General features: G+C 41.7%; 1 protein-coding gene across 1 annotated transcript; it reads right to left on the reverse strand.

The window, feature by feature from the left end:
* Positions 1-1051: 1051 nt before the first annotated feature.
* On the reverse strand, positions 1052-20851 carry LOC134878063 (histone acetyltransferase KAT7-like). The gene is given in 17 exon segments (XM_063903843.1): positions 1052-5267; positions 5890-5996; positions 8927-9073; positions 9319-9412; positions 10294-10434; positions 11577-11666; positions 12343-12534; positions 13315-13362; positions 13462-13572; positions 14350-14448; positions 14850-14936; positions 15204-15286; positions 15406-15634; positions 15636-15667; positions 15886-16074; positions 17545-17689; positions 20679-20851. Coding segments are annotated over 17 exon segments (1908 nt in total). The 5' UTR covers positions 20694-20851; the 3' UTR covers positions 1052-5168.
* Positions 20852-21223: the final 372 nt, after the last annotated feature.

Raw genomic sequence — 21223 nt, forward strand, 5'->3', positions numbered from 1 at the left:
TGGAAAGATTCTCCCTCTAAGTTTTTTGCTTATTTTATTTAGTTTTATTTTGTTGTAAAAATTCTGTGTATTTCCCCTGGTTTTGTTATTCATTGTCTGCTCTTGGAAAGGTGTATTGTTTGTGTCTAATATTTTACCTTTTTTTTTAGATACGGAGGAGGAGTGGACGCCAGTCTCTTATTAAATATACAAGTATAAAACTAAATGAATCCCATAATGATAATCTAAGTTTCATTTCCTGCCCTGTGTATCTCAGTCCCATGTTGTTGATCAACAGGACACACACTGACCTTCAAATCACTGAAATGTTTAATGTACGTTAAGGACTCTTATTTTAAATCCATTTAAGCTGATAACTTTAAGTGTCTTTATTCTGTGTCGTCTCTGTGAAAAATAAAAGCTGGTGAAATATTCTCTACTAATTGTTCATTTGTCTGCTTTTTCTGATGTACATTTTCACTGATGAGGAAATGAAACCCTGCTCTTTTTATTCCAGTCACGCAGATGATCCGAAAAAGCATGCCTTTGTTCACAGAGGCGTCTGCACGTGCTTTTGCTCTGAACCAATACATTTGTAATGTCACATTGAAAGAGAAATTCGGCCTGAAATATGTCTTTACTTCTAATAACAGCAAGCTAACATGCTAACACCATAGCACTGATTTAGTGTGGAAGTTCCAAGAAATGTTGGGTTTGAAAAAATGATATTCTGACTTCTATAAAAAAGGGTTTGTTTTTAAAAGGTAAACGTAGCTTTGTGAAAATCTGGCAAAAATAATTAAGGTTATGATAAAATCTCCCCAAAAATGTCGTCAACTTTCGCTCCTATTGGCTAGCGCTCCAACACGTTGTACGTGCTAGGCTAAGGGGGCGGGACATCTCTAAGCAGGTTGACCAATCAGAACAGACTGGGCTCTGGTTTCAGACAGAGGGTGAGAAGAGGAGCTGCAGCACAGGCAGGATGAGAAAAATAAAGAGCTTTCTGAACATTAAAGCATGGAGACATGTCCCAGGAGAGACGCTAACATGAACAAAGGTGACCAATCACAGCTTTAGTTTCACCATTTGCATTTATTGAAGAGGAAGTGAGGAAGGGGGGGAAGCAAGTACAAAAGCACGACGGAGCTACATGTTGACGCCACGCTACTGCTCTGTGTCTGTGCGTAGTAAATATGTGTTAGTGCGGCAGGACCGTTCACTGGGGGTGTTTGGAAGGGGGTGCACCAGTGACCCTCTGCAGGGGTTAACAAACAGCAAGCTGCACAACTATAGCTGCCACTGGCTCTGTGATAAACAGGAGGAAAACAAAAACAAACAAACAGGATGTGTGATGCTGTAGTGTTTGAAGTATATTTACTCAAGTATTAGGAGGTGTTCTACTTCAGTATTTCCAAACCCTGCTACTTTTTCACCTCTGGTTCTAACTTTCTTATCTATTTTCAGTCAGAAAATCCTATTTGAATCCCTCCGTCAGACATAGTCTCATAATTTCCACGCAACAAAAGCACAGAAAAGTACAAAAAGTGAGCGGAGGCATTCAGGAACATCATGATTAAAGTGTGTTTGTGGCGGATTCCTTTCATTGAAAGTGCACTTTGCTGTTAATGCACTTTAGAATCAGAACCTGTAATTACATCGTCACAGAGGTTAATTGAGAGAAGGTGCTAAAAGTACAATTTTACCTCCAATTATTAAAATGTTTCCTGTTTGTAATGGTTTTACATGAAAGATGTGACACCTGACTGCAAAAGCCACATGAAGATAAGGAAAAACAACCACAGAAAAAACACAGACCCATCCTTTAAAACACGACACAGAGAGAGGTCCTGATCGGATGAGGCCGTTGTTTAGACGATGAAAAGAAGGAGAGCTCACGAACCTCTGGGCGGTAAGGAGAGACGTTTTCACAACTATCTGAAATAAAAGAGGATTTCATCCGACAAGATTCCACCTCCAACTTCACATCAGCTGCTGCCCAGACGCACTCCCAGTTTATAAAGGAATATTACATTTTTGGGGGAAATATACTTATTTATTTTGCTGCAAATATAAAGGGCAATTCATTATCCCTTAATTAGTTCATTAAAAACATTAAATAAACTGAAAAATGAACAGAAAAACATCCCAAAAACTCCAAATTAAAGTAATTACTCAAATGTCTATATATGCCAATTCATTATTACCTAATGATAAAAAAGATATACATGTAGACAAATCCCAGAAATATTCTAAATACATTCATGTTCATGCCGATAATTATCCCTTAAAGGCTGTTCTTGTTTAAACGGTTTGCTAGTTTAATTGATGATAAAACTTCTTATTTTAGGTTCTTTTTATGCAAACATTTATAAAATAACTACAGTTTATAAAGTACAATATTTAGCTTTGAATTGAAGCGGAGTAGAAGTATAAATTGGCAAAAAAGTAAAAGTAAGTCAAAATGTGTACTTCAGTAAATGTTGAGTTACTGCTTTGTGGTATGTATCCCTGTGTTGAACTCTGCAATAAAAAATAAATACGGATATTTCCCAAAACACTCGTTTAACACATCTTAAAATCTGGATACAAGATGAATGTTTTAAATCAATAAATACAAAGATTGTCAGAGAAGTTTCAAACACACGCTGTGAGGGAGAGGACATGAACTGAAGATGCTGCTGAACCACAGAGACACTGGGCACCAGTTTGTGCAAAAAATCAATCATCGGTCACTTTTTAAATACAGGAGATAAACTGTGAAATGCTTTCCTCCCTCCTGTACCAGAAACTACGGTGGCTGACAGCGGCCAAACCTCCTGCATCAGGAGAGACACGCTGCAGCTTCAAATATAGAAACACAAATCAGAACTCCTGCAGGAACATCTGCAGCAGCTCTTCAACACATGCAGCATCTAGAGGACAGCAGAGGAGACATGAGCAGTTTACTAAAAGCTGCAGAAACCAAACGCTGCAAGAAGCTCCAACACAACGGAGACCAGGGGACACTAAAGAGAGACGCACACAGCTGGAGACCAGGGGACACTAACACAGCTGGAGACCAGGGGACACTAAAGAGAGACGCACACAGCTGGAGACCAGGGGACACTAAAGAGAGACGCACACAGCTGTAGACCAGGGGACACTAAAGAGAGACGCACACAGCTGGAGACCAGGGGACACTAAAGAGACGCACACAGCTGAAGACCAGGGGACACTATATAGACGCACACAGCTGGAGACCAGGGGACACTATAAAGACGCACACATCTGGAGACCAGGGGACACTAAAGAGAGACACGCACAGCTGGAGACCAGGGGACACTAAAGAGAGACGCACAAAGCTGGAGACCAGGGGACACTAAAGAGACGCACACAGCTGGAGAGCAGGGGACACTAAAGAGAGACGCACACAGCTGGAGACTAGGGGACACTAAAGAGAGACACACACAGCTGGGACAGGAGAGCTGAGGGACATTGAGGATGCTGGACAGCTGTGTCTGTTGATGTTCACCTGAAATGTTTCCTGGTCTTATTTGAACAACGTGATCACATGACTCCTCCTGATGTTCCTGCAGATCTGCTGTGAGCTAGCTCACTACGTCGCTGACCTTCAGATTAGGGTGGCCAGACGTCCGGCTTTAGGCCGGACATTCCGGCCTAAAGCCGTCCTCCTTCTTGACTCAAAAAGGAGGACAAATACGTCTGGCCACCCTACTTCAGATAGACTGACGTGTGTTCTGGAACATTTGTGTCTCTATATTTGAAGCTGCAGTGTTTCTCCGGAGGGAAGAGTTTTGGCCGCTGTCAGCCACCGTAGGTAAAACATTCAAACCTACATAAACATTTGAGTTAAATATTCATATTCACATGAAGCCGGTCCGATAGAGCACACGGTCCTCTAGCAGACTTCTACAGTTAACATTTATTTTTTAAGAATATAAATAGCATATATATTTAAAAATCTAGTAAAAATTATTGTCAACACAGATTAAAAAGAGGGGGAAAGAAGCTTAACTTGAACTGAGCTTTTAAACAGTGGTTAACCTACAGTAAGAGGTAGAAAAGTATAAAATATTATTTAACAACCACAGAGAACACGGAGAGAACATGTGTGTGAGATTTCCCTTCACAACAAACTGCAGACATCATAAACCACACTAACGGGAGGGAAGACGGACATTAGATTATAGCACACGGTCCAATGGCAGCTATAGCTTCCTGACTAACTGTGATTGTTTAAATACTGGACACTGTGTGTGTGTGTGTGTTGCATGAGAGAAATGCTGAGTCATCGATTAGCTCTGGGTTCAAGCAGCCATTAGCAGACTCAGAAAAGTCTCTGATTTATGTCCTTCTGTTGTGTTGCACCGCAGGAGGAGACTTGCTGTCATGTGACCGTGCTGTAGTTCCTTTATAGCCCAACATTAGCTAAAGGAACTACAGCACGGTCACATGACTTCAGGTCACCACCGCTAAGCTAAAGGAGGCTAATGTTGGGCTATAGAGGAACTACAGCACGGTCACATGACTTCACGTCACCACCGCTAAGCTAAAGGCAGTCATTCCTTCATTGCTCTATTAATTTTTTTATCCATGCAAGCTCCTGCCTGCTGTTTCCAGAAACGTTATGCGTTGATGAAATCACAGCCAGCTGGTCTGTGTCTCCCATGATGCATTGCATGAGTCAATGTGCAGCCGACCTGCGTTGTGTCCGGTGTCTGGAGAACAAAATGAATAGCAGCACAGGTTCGATAGCGACCGCTGCTGATTGGATTAGAGGGCGAGCCTGGTGCATGAGGTGCTCCAACAACACTCATTACTCTCACTCTGCAGGAACAGATGAGGAGGAGTCCGGGGTTATCCTGCGTACACATCACACTCACATCTCTGTCTGTTGCTCATCCTCTAACTCTGACTATAGCTCGGTCACATGATGCATTCTGAGACAAAGTGAAGTCTGATTATAGCCTTATTTCTGATCATGGTAACGTTTGAGGTCCAGATTAATGCACATTTTCCAACAAATATTCTTGTAGGTTTGAGATTCCTGAGCTGTGAGCGTGGCTGCTGAACCCAGAGACGGTGCTGAAGCTGCTGAAGCGTTTTTACAGGTGTGTGTGTGTGGTTGAGGCTCTGTGAGCATGCCAGTGTGTGTGTGATTTGTGTTTTCAGTGTGAAGGAAAGCTCCTCTATGTCCCTTTAGGCGGCGTCCATTTTAAGGCTTTGGGGTCGATGGTCTTGCTGTTTCCACGCTTCGTCTCCCGCGCCTTCCAGTCGTCGATGAGGTCCTTCAGAGACAGAAAATACATAAATGCATTTTAGGAAAATTTGCAGATTTTTTTATTTGTATTTATTTTTTAAAGTTATTTTTTGGGGCTTTTTGCCTTTAATCGGATAGGACAGCGGAGAGTGACAGGAAAGTGGGAGAGAGAGTCGGGGTGGGATCGGCAGCAGGGGCCAAATTTGCCGATTTTTTTTTGTAAAAGGGTATCAATTGAAACATTTGAAAAAATGTTATTCCTAAAAAGTAAGGCAATTTTTTTTTAAATAGGTAGTTTTAAAAAAAGTTGAAAAGGAGTTAAAAAAAAATGTGGTAATTTTAGAAAAATGTCGTTTTAATGAAATGTTTAATATTTGTTTTTCAACAGTTTTCTCTAGAAAAGCATTTTTACTCTATAGGTTTATTTTTGGGATTCTTTTCTTTTTCTCTGGTTTACAGTTTGGGAAATAAAAAGCTTTTTCTCCAACATTTTGAGAAGGAATACGATCTTGGTAAAAAACAAAAAGTAAATTAAGCTTTTTTTTATATTTGAGGATTTTTCAAAAATAAAGTATTTTTTTGATTAATCAAGTTTTGATAAAAACAAATGAAATAATTCTGACATTCCAACTCCACCGCTCGTCTCCTACCTGTCTCTTTAAAACCAGGTGTTTTCCCTTCCAGTATTTGAGCATCTGGAGGGACTGCAGAGTGCTGACGATGTCCACCGGGTTCACCGCCGTCTCCTGGCTGATCTCTGAGAGACACGGAGGAGTCAGAGAGAGAACCACGGATATCGTCACGGTATCGCACAACATAAAAACACATCGATATTCCCTTCACTCTCAGCCAACAGATGCATAAAACTGCTTTAAATTTCTTTGTAAAGTTTCTCCTGAAGTCTCTGCAAATCAGAAAAAAATGGCACATTTCCACAACAGCTGCAAGGCAGCAGTTACTGCTTATTGGTTGCTGGTGGGAAAAACACTGCTAAAGTATCCACAGAGGTAAGCTCCTCTTTCTGTTCAGGAGTCCAATTGGCTGTTTAGGATGAAAATAAGCGAGTTGACAATACTCCAAAAATCATTTGAGTGGCAACAGTATTATCATGAGTACTGAGAGACTGAAATTGGCTTCTATTTGTTTTAATTTCTGCAGCCATGCCAACAGCTTTTTCTGGCTGTAGCAACGCAACACAGGTACTTTGAGCTAATTTGCAGAGACTTCACGAGAAACTTTACACCGAAATTTAAAACAGTTTTATGCATCTGTTGGCTGATAGCGTTATGCTAACATGCTAACAGTGACGACAATGATGCCTAAAAACAGCCCAAACCCTTCAGACAGCTGCTGTTAGGCTGGTTTAATGTTCACTGTATTCACCGCCTGAGCAAACACTTGTCTGGTGAGGATTGTTAGGGAATTGTTGGCTTAGGTAGTTAAACTTCGAGAAAGCTCCTCCTTTTTCTCCTTCCTCTGACTGCGTTCCAAAGGCACGGGTCTTCCGGGCTTGGGGTGCTGTAATCTCCCTTAAGGAGGAGCAGCTTTGGCGCATTGTTGATGCCAGTCTATGACCGAGCACAAGCTGCCACGAGATAGTTCTTGTTCAGGGACGTCTAAAAGCCCCTCTCCATTACTTCAGAAGTTTCCATCACAAGGATGAGTTATAATGTCCTGCACGAGGAGTCCCTAAGAATCATTTACAAGTCGAGTCAACCTGACGTATGGACGCTCCAGAAAGCGTCAAAATCCCAGGGAGATTTGTCTTCTCTTTTGCTTGAACTCATTGTTGAGGCTCGGCTGTTTCTCTGCAGCTGAAATGCCACGAAACTGACCTGCAGGACGAGAACACACAGCTCTTTATGGAAAGTAATCAAAAGCTCCTGATGTTTAATCATCTCTGCAGAGAAAGGCATGATGGGAGAACACTGAGGGCTGATCCTGAATGAAGAAGAGTGCACTGAGAGGGTCTTCCTGCATTCATTAAGAGTTTTAAACAAGAGGACAGAGAGAGGCTTGGATGGGAACAGAGTGTACTGAAGCATTCAGTTTGTCAGACTGGGATTACTGATTCCTCTACATGTGTGACAAAAATATCTTTAAACTTGCAGTGGATCACTTATTTGTGAACAGTAGCTCATCTAAATATTAGTAAAACATGGTGTTTCGGTTAGCTGTAGTAGAGTTTTTACCTCAAAACCCAGACATGAAGTCAAATTGAGCGGCAAAGAAGAAAGGCTTGCGTTAGGTAAAGTAAAAGCAGCCAATTAGTTTAGCATAAAGATTGGGAACACTGGAAACAGCTGTCACAATGTCATAACGGCTAGCTGTTTCCAAACTTTGTGCTATGCTAAGCTAACCAGCTGCGAGCAAAAGCTTCATATGAGAGTGTTTTGATATACTATCCAACCCTGACTAACTGTGGTCAGAAAAGTTGAATTAGCATTGTAAGAGTAAGTGTTTGGAGTAGAGCACTAAAATGCAGACACACATCAACACCACTTTATCATTTTTGAAGCAAAAAGCTAATGTTGGGCTATGAAGGAACTACAGCACGGTCACATGACTTCACGTCTCCACCGCTAAGCTAAAGGAGGCTAATGTTGGGCTATAAAGGAACTACAGCACGGTCACATGACTTCACGTCTCCACCGCTAAGCTAAAGGAGGCTAATGTTGGGCTATAAAGGAGCTACAGCACGGTCACATGACTTCACGTCTCCACCGCTAAGCTAAAGGAGGCTAATGTTGGGCTATAAAGGAACTACAGCACGGTCACATGACTTCACGTCTCCACCGCTAAGCTAAAGGAGGCTAATGTTGGGCTATAAAGGAGCTACAGCACGGTCACATGACTTCACGTCTCCACCGCTAAGCTAAAGGAGGCTAATGTTGGGCTATAAAGGAACTACAGCACGGTCACATGACTTCACGTCTCCACCGCTAAGCTAAAGGAGGCTAATGTTGGGCTATAAAGGAACTACAGCACGGTCACATGACTTCACGTCTCCACCGCTAAGCTAAAGGAGGCTAATGTTGGGCTATAAAGGAGCTACAGCACGGTCACATGACTTCACGTCTCCACCGCTAAGCTAAAGGAGGCTAATGTTGGGCTATAAAGGAACTACAGCACGGTCACATGACTTCACGTCACCACCGCTAAGCTAAAGGAGGCTAATGTTGGGCTATAAAGGAACTACAGCACGGTCACATGACTTCACGTCTCCACCGCTAAGCTAAAGGAGGCTAATGTTGGGCTATAGAGGAACTACAGCACGGTCACATGACTTCACGTCTCCACCGCTAAGCTAAAGGAGGCTAATGTTGGGCTATAAAGGAACTACAGCACGGTCACATGACTTCACGTCACCACCGCTAAGCTAAAGGAGGCTAATGTTGGACTATAAAGGAACTACAGCACGGTCACATGACTTCACGTCTCCACCGCTAAGCTAAAGGAGGCTAATGTTGGACTATAAAGGAACTACAGCACGGTCACATGACTTCACGTCTCCACCGCTAAGCTAAAGGAGGCTAATGTTGGACTATAGAGGAACTACAGCACGGTCACATGACTTCACCTCACCACCGCTAAGCTAAAGGAGGCTAATGTTGGGTACATAATGACGTTTAGTCGTCTCATTTACACTCTTGTTAGCTTGTTTGTAGGTTGTGTTCCCGCTCTGACCTTTGATGGAGATCTCTTTTCCCTGGAAGTTGTACAGGTATCGCAGCAGAACTTCCTTCCAGTAGCTTCTGTAGCTGATGAGGCCGAGGTCAGAGAGCGGTCGCTCAGGTGAGCCCACCTTCTCCTCCACCTTCGACAACAGGTAACCTTAAACACAGACAAGACAGAGACTTTTAATTGGTGCACTCCTTCTTAAGCATCCTCTTCTCCCTCGGAGGAAATGTAGATAAGACAGAGAAAACAAAAAGAAAATTAATGACTTTAATACAAAACAACAGGAGTGTGTGAGGCTGCAGACAGACCCCTAAATCTGCTGTTATCGTGCAGCATCCCTCGGCCAGTGTTAGGTTTATGACTGACACACACACACACACGCACACGCACACACTCACTGAAGTCGATGAGCATCTTGCCGTAGCCCTGCCTCATGTACTGAGGCATGGTGAGGATACAGGACACGTTGTAGTTCAGGAAGGAGTTCTTCTCCTGCAGAGGGGGAACAGAACCTCCGTCAACACAAGAGATCAGCTGGGTTCTTGGGTTTAATATCAGCGGAGGTGGGTGAAGTATTCTGATCCTGCACTCAAGTAAACGTGCCAAAACCTTACCGTCAAAAGTTAAAGTCATATAATCAAAATCTCACTTAAAACAGAAGGAAAGCAAAACGTACTCTAAGCATCAAAAGCAGGAAAACCCTCCATAAATCCTTACCAATAAGCCCTGATTAGAGGGTTAGTATCGATGCATCGAGTAGCATTTCACTGTTTCTAACATTTGGGATATTTCCGTCTCTTTGTTCCCCAACAGATTCCTGTTTTTTATTCAGTTTTCAGAGACTAGGTCATTTATTTTGAATCAGGCTCTTCTTAATGTAAGGTCATGTTTCGCTAATTAGAAAAATAAGGTGTTTGTGCAAAATAAAAATAGATTTTTTGAAAATTAATATCTAATGAAAATAATTCTTCGGGGACTTTTTAAAAAATAATATTTTAAGGATTTTTTGAAGTTAATTTTTTAACGAAAAATATGTGGATTTCTGAAAATCTTGCTGTCTTAAATAAAGGTGATGTTTTGAAACGCCAGGTGTTTCTGCCACATTTTGAAATGAAAGGTGATTTTTTAATTTGGTAATTTCTGAAAAATGTTTTTGTTTTTTTAGTCGAACTTTTTTTTTATTACGTTTTTTAAAAATATTGAATGATTTTTGAAAATGTAGGTCGAGGCAAATAAATTGTTTCTCTATTAAAATAAGTAGAGGAGAAATACAAATTAGCATAAAGTTAAAAAATATTGAAGTAAATGTAAGTAGCTCCATTCAACTCGAGCACAGCCCAGAGTAAATGTGCTGTCCGCTTCAGGACTCTCACCTTAGAGAAATATCCGACCAGATGGCAGCCCGTGTTGTCGGCCTCGGTCATCACGTAGAACAGGAACGGCTCCACGTCGTAGTAAAGGGTCTTGTGGTCCAGGAAGAGCTTCGCCAGCAGACACAAGTTCTGACAGTAAATCTGTACAAAACACATTCATGAAGTGGGACCATTTAACAGAAAGATCTCCATCTCATTAGGTAAGGGAGGACTACATTCAGGGAACACACACACAAAAATGGCAGAACTGAAACAAATGTAAAAACTAAATGAATATTCATGAAATCCTCGTGGCTTACTGAGACTCTTTCTGTTAATTGTAAGTATGAGTAGCACATTTTGCAGCTTTCAGTATTTCAGTTTTAGTTTGAAAGCTGAATGATGCAAATCTCTGTCATCACCTGCAGTAAAATACTCTCCTGCTGAATTCCATTACTGTCACTTCCTCCCGTAATTCATGGAGCACTTAACACGTTTTTTAGAATCCAATTTCATGTCAAACCATCCTCTCAGCGTAGCTCTGCTCTGATACTGTAATATGTTGTCCTCAGATAAGTAAGTCCACATGTTGAGCTTACTGTATCATCAGAATATCTCATTAGTTGCTGTGTCTGTAAACTAAGTCATTGTTATGAAAAATGTAATTTCTCCAAAATGTAGATTTCTTTGGAAGGTGATTTTTTTAATCCATCCATCATCCATCCATCCATCCATCCATCCACCCATCCATCCACCCATCCTCCCATCTTCTCCCGCTTATCCATCCGGGTCTCGGAGGTAACGGCTCCAGCAGAGAGCCCCAAACTTCTCTTTCCCTGGCCACATCAACCAGCTCTGACTGGGGGATTCCAAGGCGCTCCCAGACCAGCGAAGAGATATAACCCCTCCACCTGGTCCTAGGTCTACCCCTCGGCCTCTTCCCAGCTGGACGTGCCTGGAACACCTCCCTAGGGAGGCGCCCAGGTGGCATCCTCACTAGGTGCCCGAACCACCTCACCTCAATTTTTTTCGTAATGTAATTCTTTGACAATTAAATAAATGTTTTAAATGTTGGTGTTTAATCATTTGTTTTTATTTTAGTGGGCAATTTTTATACAAACTATATATTTTACGATTTTAGATGATTTATGAAAGTTTAGTTTTTCCTTTTAAAGTAATTTTCTACAAATAAGAAGTCTCCAAAGAAATGAGATTATTCAAAAACTACATTTTTAATAGTTAATTAGGTAACACTGCTATCAGTGGAGTATGAACTGCTGTAACCCTAACCATAACTCTTTTACCTTGTTCTTCTTCCCGTCCACCTCGAACACCGAGATGTTCCCCTTCCTGTAGATCTCGTCTCCTGGAGGATGCTTCCACACACACTTAGCCTGCAGGGAGGAGAGATAAGAGGAAGGGGAACCGGAAAACATACTCTTTAAGTTTCACATAATGCTCCTTCTGGATTGAAAGCTCTTGGAGTTAGAATAATGAGAAAATAGTGGGACATGTTTTAGGAAAAAGTGATCATTTAAAAAAATTACACTTTTTGTCCCCAATTTCTTTTCTTTTCAAACTTCTGATTCGACTTAGTGGAATTGATGACAATTTCTATAAAATGATCACTGTATTCCTAAAAATGATCACTTTTCTTTCTAAATTTCGACTTTTAAAAAGGTCTCCAACTCCTTCTTCGTGAGGCCCTAATCATCTTCTTTTAACATCTCCAGTCTGTGAAAGTGGAAAGCTACATATTAGTTTGAGAGTTCAGTCCTCAGTTTCTCTGCCTCTGATACAGACACTGAGGCCATCAGAAGTTATTCAGTCTGTCTGAATAGAGTCTGCATGAGCGCCCTGAGGCCGGGCGATAGTGAGGTTACAGTTATAAAGGCTATAGCTCAAAGTACATTTTCAATATTCCTCCATCAGTGTCGTTAGTCTCCCTTTCATAAAGACAAATCATCTCCACCCTTTGAGGCTTTAAAGCAGTATACACGGTGTGCTATGGGCCTGTTTTCAGCCTTCTACCTGAACAGGAGCAGGACGTGTGTGACTGAGCTGCCTCACCATGTGCCTGCGCAGAATGGTCTGGCTCTTCATGTACTTCAGGCAGAACTCGCACATGTAGAGCCTCCCCAGCCGGGCGTACTCCTCCGGATACGGGGAGTGGTACCAGGTGTCCAGCTCGTAGCGGCCGAACACGATGGTCTTTATCATGTTGTTTCCCTCCGAAACCTGTCCGCTCAGACGCAGCTTGTCCTGATGGGGAGGAGGAAGAGGAGGCAGAGGAGGAGAGGGGATCCCAGTTATTCAGGGAATAGGATCAGCTGAACCAGAGATAAACCTCAGAGGAGGCAGCAAGCCACAGAAAGATAAAGACTATCAAGATGAAGGATGAAGGTGAGCGTGAGGAAGGGAACGCTTTGTATCAGGATACCAGTCTTCATTTCTGGAAGGATTTTTAAGCTGTTCCCAGTGGGAAACATAATATGACATAATTTAATTTAAAATATAGCAATATAATTTAAAATAATATAATATGATTGAATTTAAGATAAAATAATAAAATATGAAACAAGATAATTTAATTTAAAACAAAATCGTATAATAGAATAAACTGTCATTTAATTTAAAATAATACAATCAAATATTATATAATAACATGAAGTTAAAATATTGCACATTTTTTTAGATTTTTGACTTAAATTATGTAAATATAATTAAATGAGTAATTATTTCTATAAAAGTTAAGAAGACAGAAGGATTCAAAGGCCTGACAGAACCAATGGATTCCTCTGAATAGATTACGCCTGATAGAAAAAACAACGCCTTGAAATTTTAAAGGGATTTGTGAGAATGACAATTATCTCATAAATCAGCTTCTATGTGTATATACATGAGAAATGGTCTAATATTTCACATGTTTTCTATTATGTCATGTGTATTTACCAACTCAAACACATCCCTGTGCTCGTATCAGAATGGGTAACAACAGAGAGAAACAAACACAGAGTAACAGGAAGTGATCGTCCAAACTACCAAAAATATGTCAGACTCCTCCTGAGGCTGCAGAGGAGGCTGTGCTGACTGAAACAGAGAAGAAGAGGAGTGATGCAGAAAGGGGGGGGGTGGGGTGGGGTGGGGAGGGAGTAAGGGAGCGAGGTGAGGATGAGTTTTCTCTCTTACAAGGTCCTCCGATGCACGTGCCTGGGCTTTCCGGAACAACTCCAGGTCGTAGTCACTCGTGATGTTTTCCAGCAGCGGCTCGCGGCTCGACCCCAGGTTCTGGCGGTGGTCCTGGGGGAGAGGATTTTCAAAATAAAGTACAGTAAGGAAGTGGAAGAGAGGAGGGTATAAAGGAGGTGTGGAGTGACTCATCCAGGGTGTCCGAATGATTTGTTGAACATTATGACACGACTCACTTTATGTATGCTATATATACAGTCTATATGTATACTCGATTCTGATTGGTCGATTAAGACATTTCAGAGGTTGTTAATACTCACTAACACACCGCCAAGCTAAGCTAAGGAGCATCAAAGGACTATGTGCAGTCACATCAATGCCATGACGTCAACTCTGGAAAAAATAAATCGGACATTTTTTTAAACTCGACATTAGAAGAATATCCAGAAATTTGAAAAACAGTCCGATCTTTTAGGGAAGAAGGGATCCTTGTGAAGAAACAGTCGGAAGTTCAAAAAAGTTTGAAATTTGGAAAAGGAATCTGAAAAGGAAGTGGAGGAGGGGAGGAGGGGAGGAGGGGAGGGGTAGAAAGGAGGTGTGAAGCGGCTGACCCCGGGCTTTATACCTCAGGTGAGGTGGGGGTGTCCGACACGAGACAACATTTTTTATTGAACATCATTATACAGCTCAGTTGAATACCCAATTCTGATTGGTCGATTAAGACATTTCAGAGGGTGTTAATACTCGCTAACACGTCGCTAAGCTAAGCTAACTCTGGATGCATGAATCTGTCCCCGGTAAAGAGAAGGACAGAGTCCAGGGAGGGTTTGACATCTGCTTTCTGTAACCCTTTGTATGTAATTCCTGTAATTTCCTCTCCTCTCTTACCACGTGCTTGTCCTTCTGCTCCTTATTGAGGCCAGAGTTCCTCTTCCTCCTCAGCTCCGTCACCTTCTCCTTGTAGCGCAGCTGACGGTCTGACGGTGCCTGAGGACACACACGATCAAAACCACAGGACTGAATGAAACGGAGTCCCTGTAACAACCAGGAGAGAGAGAGTCCACACTCAGGGACTCAAACAACAGCCCTTCATCACCTTCCTCTGGCCACACTCACCTGAGGAATCACAGTGTGACCTCTGACCTGAAGCTAGCAGTCATGATGCAGTGTGTGGGGATCCCCGACACACACACACACACACACACACACACACACACACACACACACACACACACACACACACACACACACACACAGTTCACAATTAAGTGAATCAGACAAGTGAGAGGGGTGCAACCTTCAGCTGAACTTGGCCTGCCTGAAGAGTGTGTGTGTGTGTGTGTGTGTGTGTGTGTGTGTGTGTGTGTGTGTGTGTGTGTGTGTGTTACCTGGCTTCTTGTGGAGTGTCTGTTCTCGTCCTGGCGATGTGACAGCGTTCTCTCCTCGGCCTGTTTGTCGCGCGTCGATGCCTTACCCTGACAAACAGACAACACCATCTAACAAACCATTGACCTCCAAACTGCCCCCCTCCACACACTCTCACACACACCCCCCACCCCACACACACACACACAGCTGAATAACTGCAGTAACCACCTCTTTTATTTTCAGGGTCTGAGTTAAACCAAACATTTTATATTAAAATAGAACTACAAAAATGTAAGATATATATATTTTTGAGTGTGTGTGTGCGTGTGTGTGTGTGTGTGTGTGTGTGTGTGTGTGTGTGTGTGTGGGTGTACCTTGCACTCATCAGCTGACAGATTATGGTAGAGAGGACAACCCGAGATGGAGAAATGTCTCTCGTGCCTCCCTGTCAGATGACCTGAGGGAAACAGGAAGGTGTTTTTATTTCAGTTTTTCTCCTCCTGACAGTAAAGGTAACTCAGGAAGAAACACCTGCAGCCATCGGAGCGGGACGTTTAGAAATGTGTGTGTGCTCACCCAGCGAGTTGCAGCCGGGCGTGGGGCACTTCATGTTGAAGTTGTAGCTCTCGTGGAATCGCCGGCGTTTGGGCCGGTGGGAGAGGTCGTGGGCGGCGGCCTCCTTGAGTGACAGCTCTTTGGCCAATCGCTCGTCCTCCTCCTGGGACACTAGCAGGTCATTGCTGTGGCTCGAGACCTCCAGGTCGGACTCGGAGGATGGGGCGTTTCCTGTCGGGGTGCGGGGGGGGCGTCTCGTCCCGGTCAGTGCCCGGCTTCAGATCTGAAGAGCCAATCAGGACGAAGAGAATGAGAGGGGATAAACTGAACTATAGAGAGGTGCAGGAATGAGTCTTTAAATGGTACATGAGTCAGCACCTCCTGGTCTCGCTCATGTCCCCTGACTTTCCTGTTCCTTTCTTAAGCAGATTTATGAAAACCCTCCCTTCCTGTCAAATGTATATGAGTTACAGGAGATTCTGGACGCCATGGTCCTCTCACCGTTGGCCTCGGTGTCGGAGCCCGATGACCGGCTCTGACGCAGAGGGTATTTTTTGGCTGTGGTGTTTGTCGCCCCCTGCTGGCTGCGGGTGATTCTGCGTCCCGAGGAGAAGACGGACGCTGCCACTGAATCCTCTTCAGCTCCGACAGCAGCCGGAGAGACACAGCTCCGCACTGAGCTGCAGGTGTCTGCAGGAGGAGGAGGAGAGAGGAGGAGGAGAAGGAGGAGCAGAAGGTAACTTTATTACACTATTGCATCTCTAATAAGACACAGCTCACTCTCCTTCACCTCCTTACTCCTTCCTAATGCTGCTACTCCTTTTTTAGCAATGGATGAGGACTTACTTGTCCAAGATTTAACATCTGATCGACTTCTCTGTGTATGAAACCTTCCTCTGTGTGCTGGAAGAAGTACTGAGAGGCATTACTTAAGTAACATCCTGATTTAAAAAGCTTACTTAGGTAAAAGGACAAAAGTATTGGCACCAAATATACTTAGACTTGTCATACACTTCCATTTATTTATAATTTGATTTGTATTGTATAATAATAATCATTTAAAACTGTAGTTAGTAAATAAATCTGTGGAATAAAAAGTATAATTTAGACATAGCGAGTAGAAGTATAAAGTATAGTACTAAAGGAAATACACAAGTAAAGTACCCTCAGAAGTTTACCTAAGTGCAGTACTTGAGTAAAAGTACTAACACTGCATTTTGTAAACTTTTACAGTTTGAGAACAGAGTCACCTCCTCTGTCTCTGCCATAAATCCCCTCCAGCAGCCGCAACATAAAGAGGTCACAGAGAGCGTGTGTGTGTGTGTGTGTGTGTGTGTGTGTGTGTGTGTGTGTGTGTGAGGTCAGACTGTCTGCTGAACCCATTCATGCTTAGAGGCTGCAGCCTATATAATGGGGGGGGGGGGGGGGGGGTCTCTCTAGTCTCTGAATGAAGGGTTTGTTCCTGATTCAAATGACACATGTAAATGAAAAGGATCCGATTCTATAATTATCATAAACTTGACTTCCTCTAATTAAGGAACAACAGCTGGAAACAATGACTTCTCTGCTTGATTTTAAAATAATTGTTGAGTTTTCGGATATTTTTGATTCATTTTGGATTTCTCTGTCTTACCTCTCCCTGACCCACAGAGGCTATTTATCCACACACACACACACACACACACTGCGATAACAGTCTCCAACATAGTTAATATAACCCGATATATGTCAACACAAACTGCATATTCTCTTCACCTAGGTGCAATATATTAATTTAAATGAATTGAACTTGTCCTATAATGGATTTATCTCAGAAACGTTTGAAGTTTACCTAAAATATCGGCATCAGTTTAAAAAAATTAGATGTTTGGTTGTGATTAAATACAAAAAGCAGAATAGTACTTCTTCCACCACTGTTAGGATAGATCTCTGATGCTAAAACACACACACACACACACACACACACACACACACACACACACACACACACACACACACACACACACACACACACACACACACACACACACACACCTCTATAAAAGTCTCTAAAACAGTTCATTTCTCACAAACTGTCTGTTCTCATATGTGCGATATATGTATTGGAATGAACGCTGCTCTTCCTTTAATGGATTCATTAGAATAAACTTTATTGTTTACCTTGAGAGCTCCGGCTGAGGCGCAGTGAGGCGCGAGTCAGGCGCGCGCTGCTGCGTCTGTGCGCGCTCCCGAGAGCTTCGGTGTGCTCGAGATCGGCGGAAAAATCCGAGTCCTCCGTCCCGTCCGAGCTACTGCCGGCGGTCCTCTGATAACACGGGGAATAAAAATAAACAACAACAACAACAACAACAACAACAACAACAATCAGATAAATGGTGTAAAACATGAAAACAGAGGAGTGATTTTCTTTTTTACCAGCGGATAATTCAACAAAGATCCCATCCTGATGGAGGAGCATCCCTCCCCTCTCTTCCGGTGCTGCACCCCCTCTACACTTGTCAATAAACACTCAAAATAATCCTAATTGGCATCATAACGCTCCGGCACACACTGAATAACGCATCTATTGTACCATTAACGCCAGTTTCCCACAACACGTGAACGCATCTTCCACGCGAATCTCTAATTTACAATCAATTAAAAAAAGCGTTCAATTAAGAAATTAAACCAAATAATAGGGTACGAAAAACTGGTGTTACAGCTGGATTTGTCCAGATTTCTGCTGCTATCTGCCTCCACTCGCAATGAAAGGGGGGAGGCTGATAAGGGAGGTTCGTCCCCCCTAAAATCAGCTGAGTGGGGGAGGGGCGAGGGGCTCTATAGGAGACAACACGTCATTTGCATTCAACAGAGAAATACATCCAGAGGCCACCCTTCATCCTTTTTAATAACAGCCTCAAATACATGATGTTGGGGCTGCCTGTATTACGGTGACTACACTGTGTGTATGTCAGGGAGCCACAACAGCTGTAATGGTTAGAGGGTTATTATAATACACCGGGGGTAAATAGGTGTACATAGCTAAATCATCTATAAAATGTAGTTTAAAGCTATTTACAGATACAGAACAAATGCAGTTATTAAGAAGGTAATAATAAAATTAAAGGAATAGAAAATAACTGAATGAATACAGCTTTTTAATTATGCTACTCTACTTTTAATAAAAAGTAAACATGCTGATAATATTACCATAAGGATGTTTGTTTTCAATGCTTATAAAGGTCATTTAAATAGTACTTAAAATCATACACAGAAACGTGTGTTTATATTTTTTTTTACTACGTTTTTTCACTCCAAAGCAGGGAAGGATGTTTCTACTTTTTTTTTAATACTTATTGATAATTTTATCAACATTTTGATAATGCTAAAAGTGCAGAAAAGTAGCATAAATGACTCCAGCATGGACTACACTGGAAGCTGTATTTGACAACTTCATAACAGGAGCCCCTCATTTACATACAACCAATCACACTGCGGGGTGGGCGGGCTTTGAGGCAGTGGGACGAATCAGCTCAGAGCACCTCGTTTACAACCAATCACACTGCGGGGTGGGCGGGCTTTGAGGCAGTGGGACGAATCAGCACTAAGCTTGTCCAGCTCCTGTCCAATCACAGCTTTGTTTTGGTGCGGATGCTTCGATCCATCCGCGAGAACAGCCTGTTCCTTTCCGACAGTACAGCTGCTGTTAACGTGGAGGAAAATATGACCTCAATTCATACAAAAAAGCCCCGATTTTAAAGCTCCTCTCACTGTGGCCCGAGGACCTGATACACATAGGCAATACAGATAAGATATGCTGCTGCATAATTGTATTCTCTAATTCAATTCAAATGTATTTATATAGCCCAATATCACAAATCACATGTGTCTCAGAGGGCTTCACCAATCAGCAAAAAACGAATGACAATATAAAACAATATAGTAAAATGACAAGATAAGAATGGAAATACAAACGATTGGTTACACAGATACAGTTAGAATACAATAATTAAAAATCCATAAAATGAAGGGTCCATGGGGGTGTTTAAGAAGGAGTTTAAAACCAGGCCGAACTGTACGCTGCACCAGAGAGGAAAGCCTTCAGCCTGCTCTTACATGTGTGCACACAAACAGCTTGTTTACACATCAGTACTTCATATTTATATTCTGTGTATGTGTACAGATCCACTCCTGTCATATAAAGGTCTTCCATGGAACTAGAGCATTTCATACAGAGTATTCTGGTGGCTCATGTCCTTACCCCTGTATATATATGTAATTGGGAAAAGATTTAGTGATAGCAGCATAAATAAGACATTGACCATAAACAAGAGCTAAATAAAATAAAATATAATAAAACAATAAAGATGTAAAATCAGCAGTAGAAGATAATGTGCAACACAGAGAATATATCAGTACTGAAGGATAGAGTATATGCACTGGACTTTTCTTCACACTACATTTTTATTGTATAACATTTCTATTTATTTGATGTCAGAGTGGGTTTTATTATACAGTAGGTGCTGCACACAGAGACACAGAAACAAGAATACAACACAGAATAAAAAGGGTACTGTTATAAAAGCTATTACAAATAATAATAACACACAAAATATAACTACGTACACCAACATATACCATTAATTGCACAATTAATGTAAACAATGTCCTATTTTAAATTCTGTTAGCTGTATAGTGTTTATTGTCAGACAGTATTATATTGAACGATGGTTTATTTTCTACTCTTTGTATTCTTCAAACGATGTGCAATACTTGGTTTTTACATGCTACCGTGATCAAAAATAAAAGTATATCCTAATCTTACACAATATAAATATACAGATACACAGAGTACAGTATGCATGTCCAGCCTGGATCACCCCCCCAAAATGTAGCATGAAATGCAATATACACAGTTTACATTAACGTTAGCAGTTTAAGTAGCATTTAAATGAATATAAATGTAAATTATCCTTCATTATTGACATGTAGATATTCTCTGTTTTGCATATGTTGTTTATCCGCTACTGCTGATATGTATACCTTTACTTTATTTCTAATTCATGAGCAAAATCTTATCCATGCTGCTGTTTAAGGACAACAATAAACCCAAAATGGGATCAATGAAGTCTATTTCATCCAATCTGAAATACACACACACACACACACACACACACACACAGAGCCAAAGGCAGGCTGCATGATGCGTGTGTGTAGTAATGAAATACAGTACACTCTGTAATGTGCAGCCAGCAGAGTACAGTGTGTTAGTGTTAGCCCTATGACGTGATGTTGTTGTCCCCCCAGCGGCTCACCTTTCTGCGGGGCATCGTGCAGGTGTGTCTCCACCTGCAGGTGAGGGTTCTCCTCTCTGGGGACCGAGGGTCTCAGGGTGCATGAATCCCGACCCCCAACAGATCCGCAGGTTCTTATTTCAGCCCAAACTGAAAAAAGACGCACCAAATATTCCGCACTTCCCTGTCAGCACTGCGCACGCGCAAACATGGTCGTTATTTTGGTCCGTCTACAGAATGCCTCCGTGGGGAAACAATGAACTGTGGTGGAACCTTCTGCCAACACACTGAAGATTATGAATGTGCTCGAGCTGGAAATTAAAGGTATTTTTTGATTTGTATTCTTTTTTTAATACATTTTTTAAGTATCTTTATGTTTGATCTTATTATTTATATTTGATTGTTTTTGGATAGATAGGTAGATTAAAAAAAGAAATACATTAAATAAATATATTTTTTAAACAATTAAAAACACATGTTTGTACTCATACAATAAAACATTTCCTAATGGTAAAAAAAAATGATAATAGGAAAATACAAATATAAATATAATATAATAATTATAA

Source organism: Eleginops maclovinus, chromosome 16 (assembly GCF_036324505.1).
Source record: "Eleginops maclovinus isolate JMC-PN-2008 ecotype Puerto Natales chromosome 16, JC_Emac_rtc_rv5, whole genome shotgun sequence".
NCBI classification, from domain to species: Eukaryota; Metazoa; Chordata; class Actinopteri; order Perciformes; family Eleginopidae; genus Eleginops; species Eleginops maclovinus.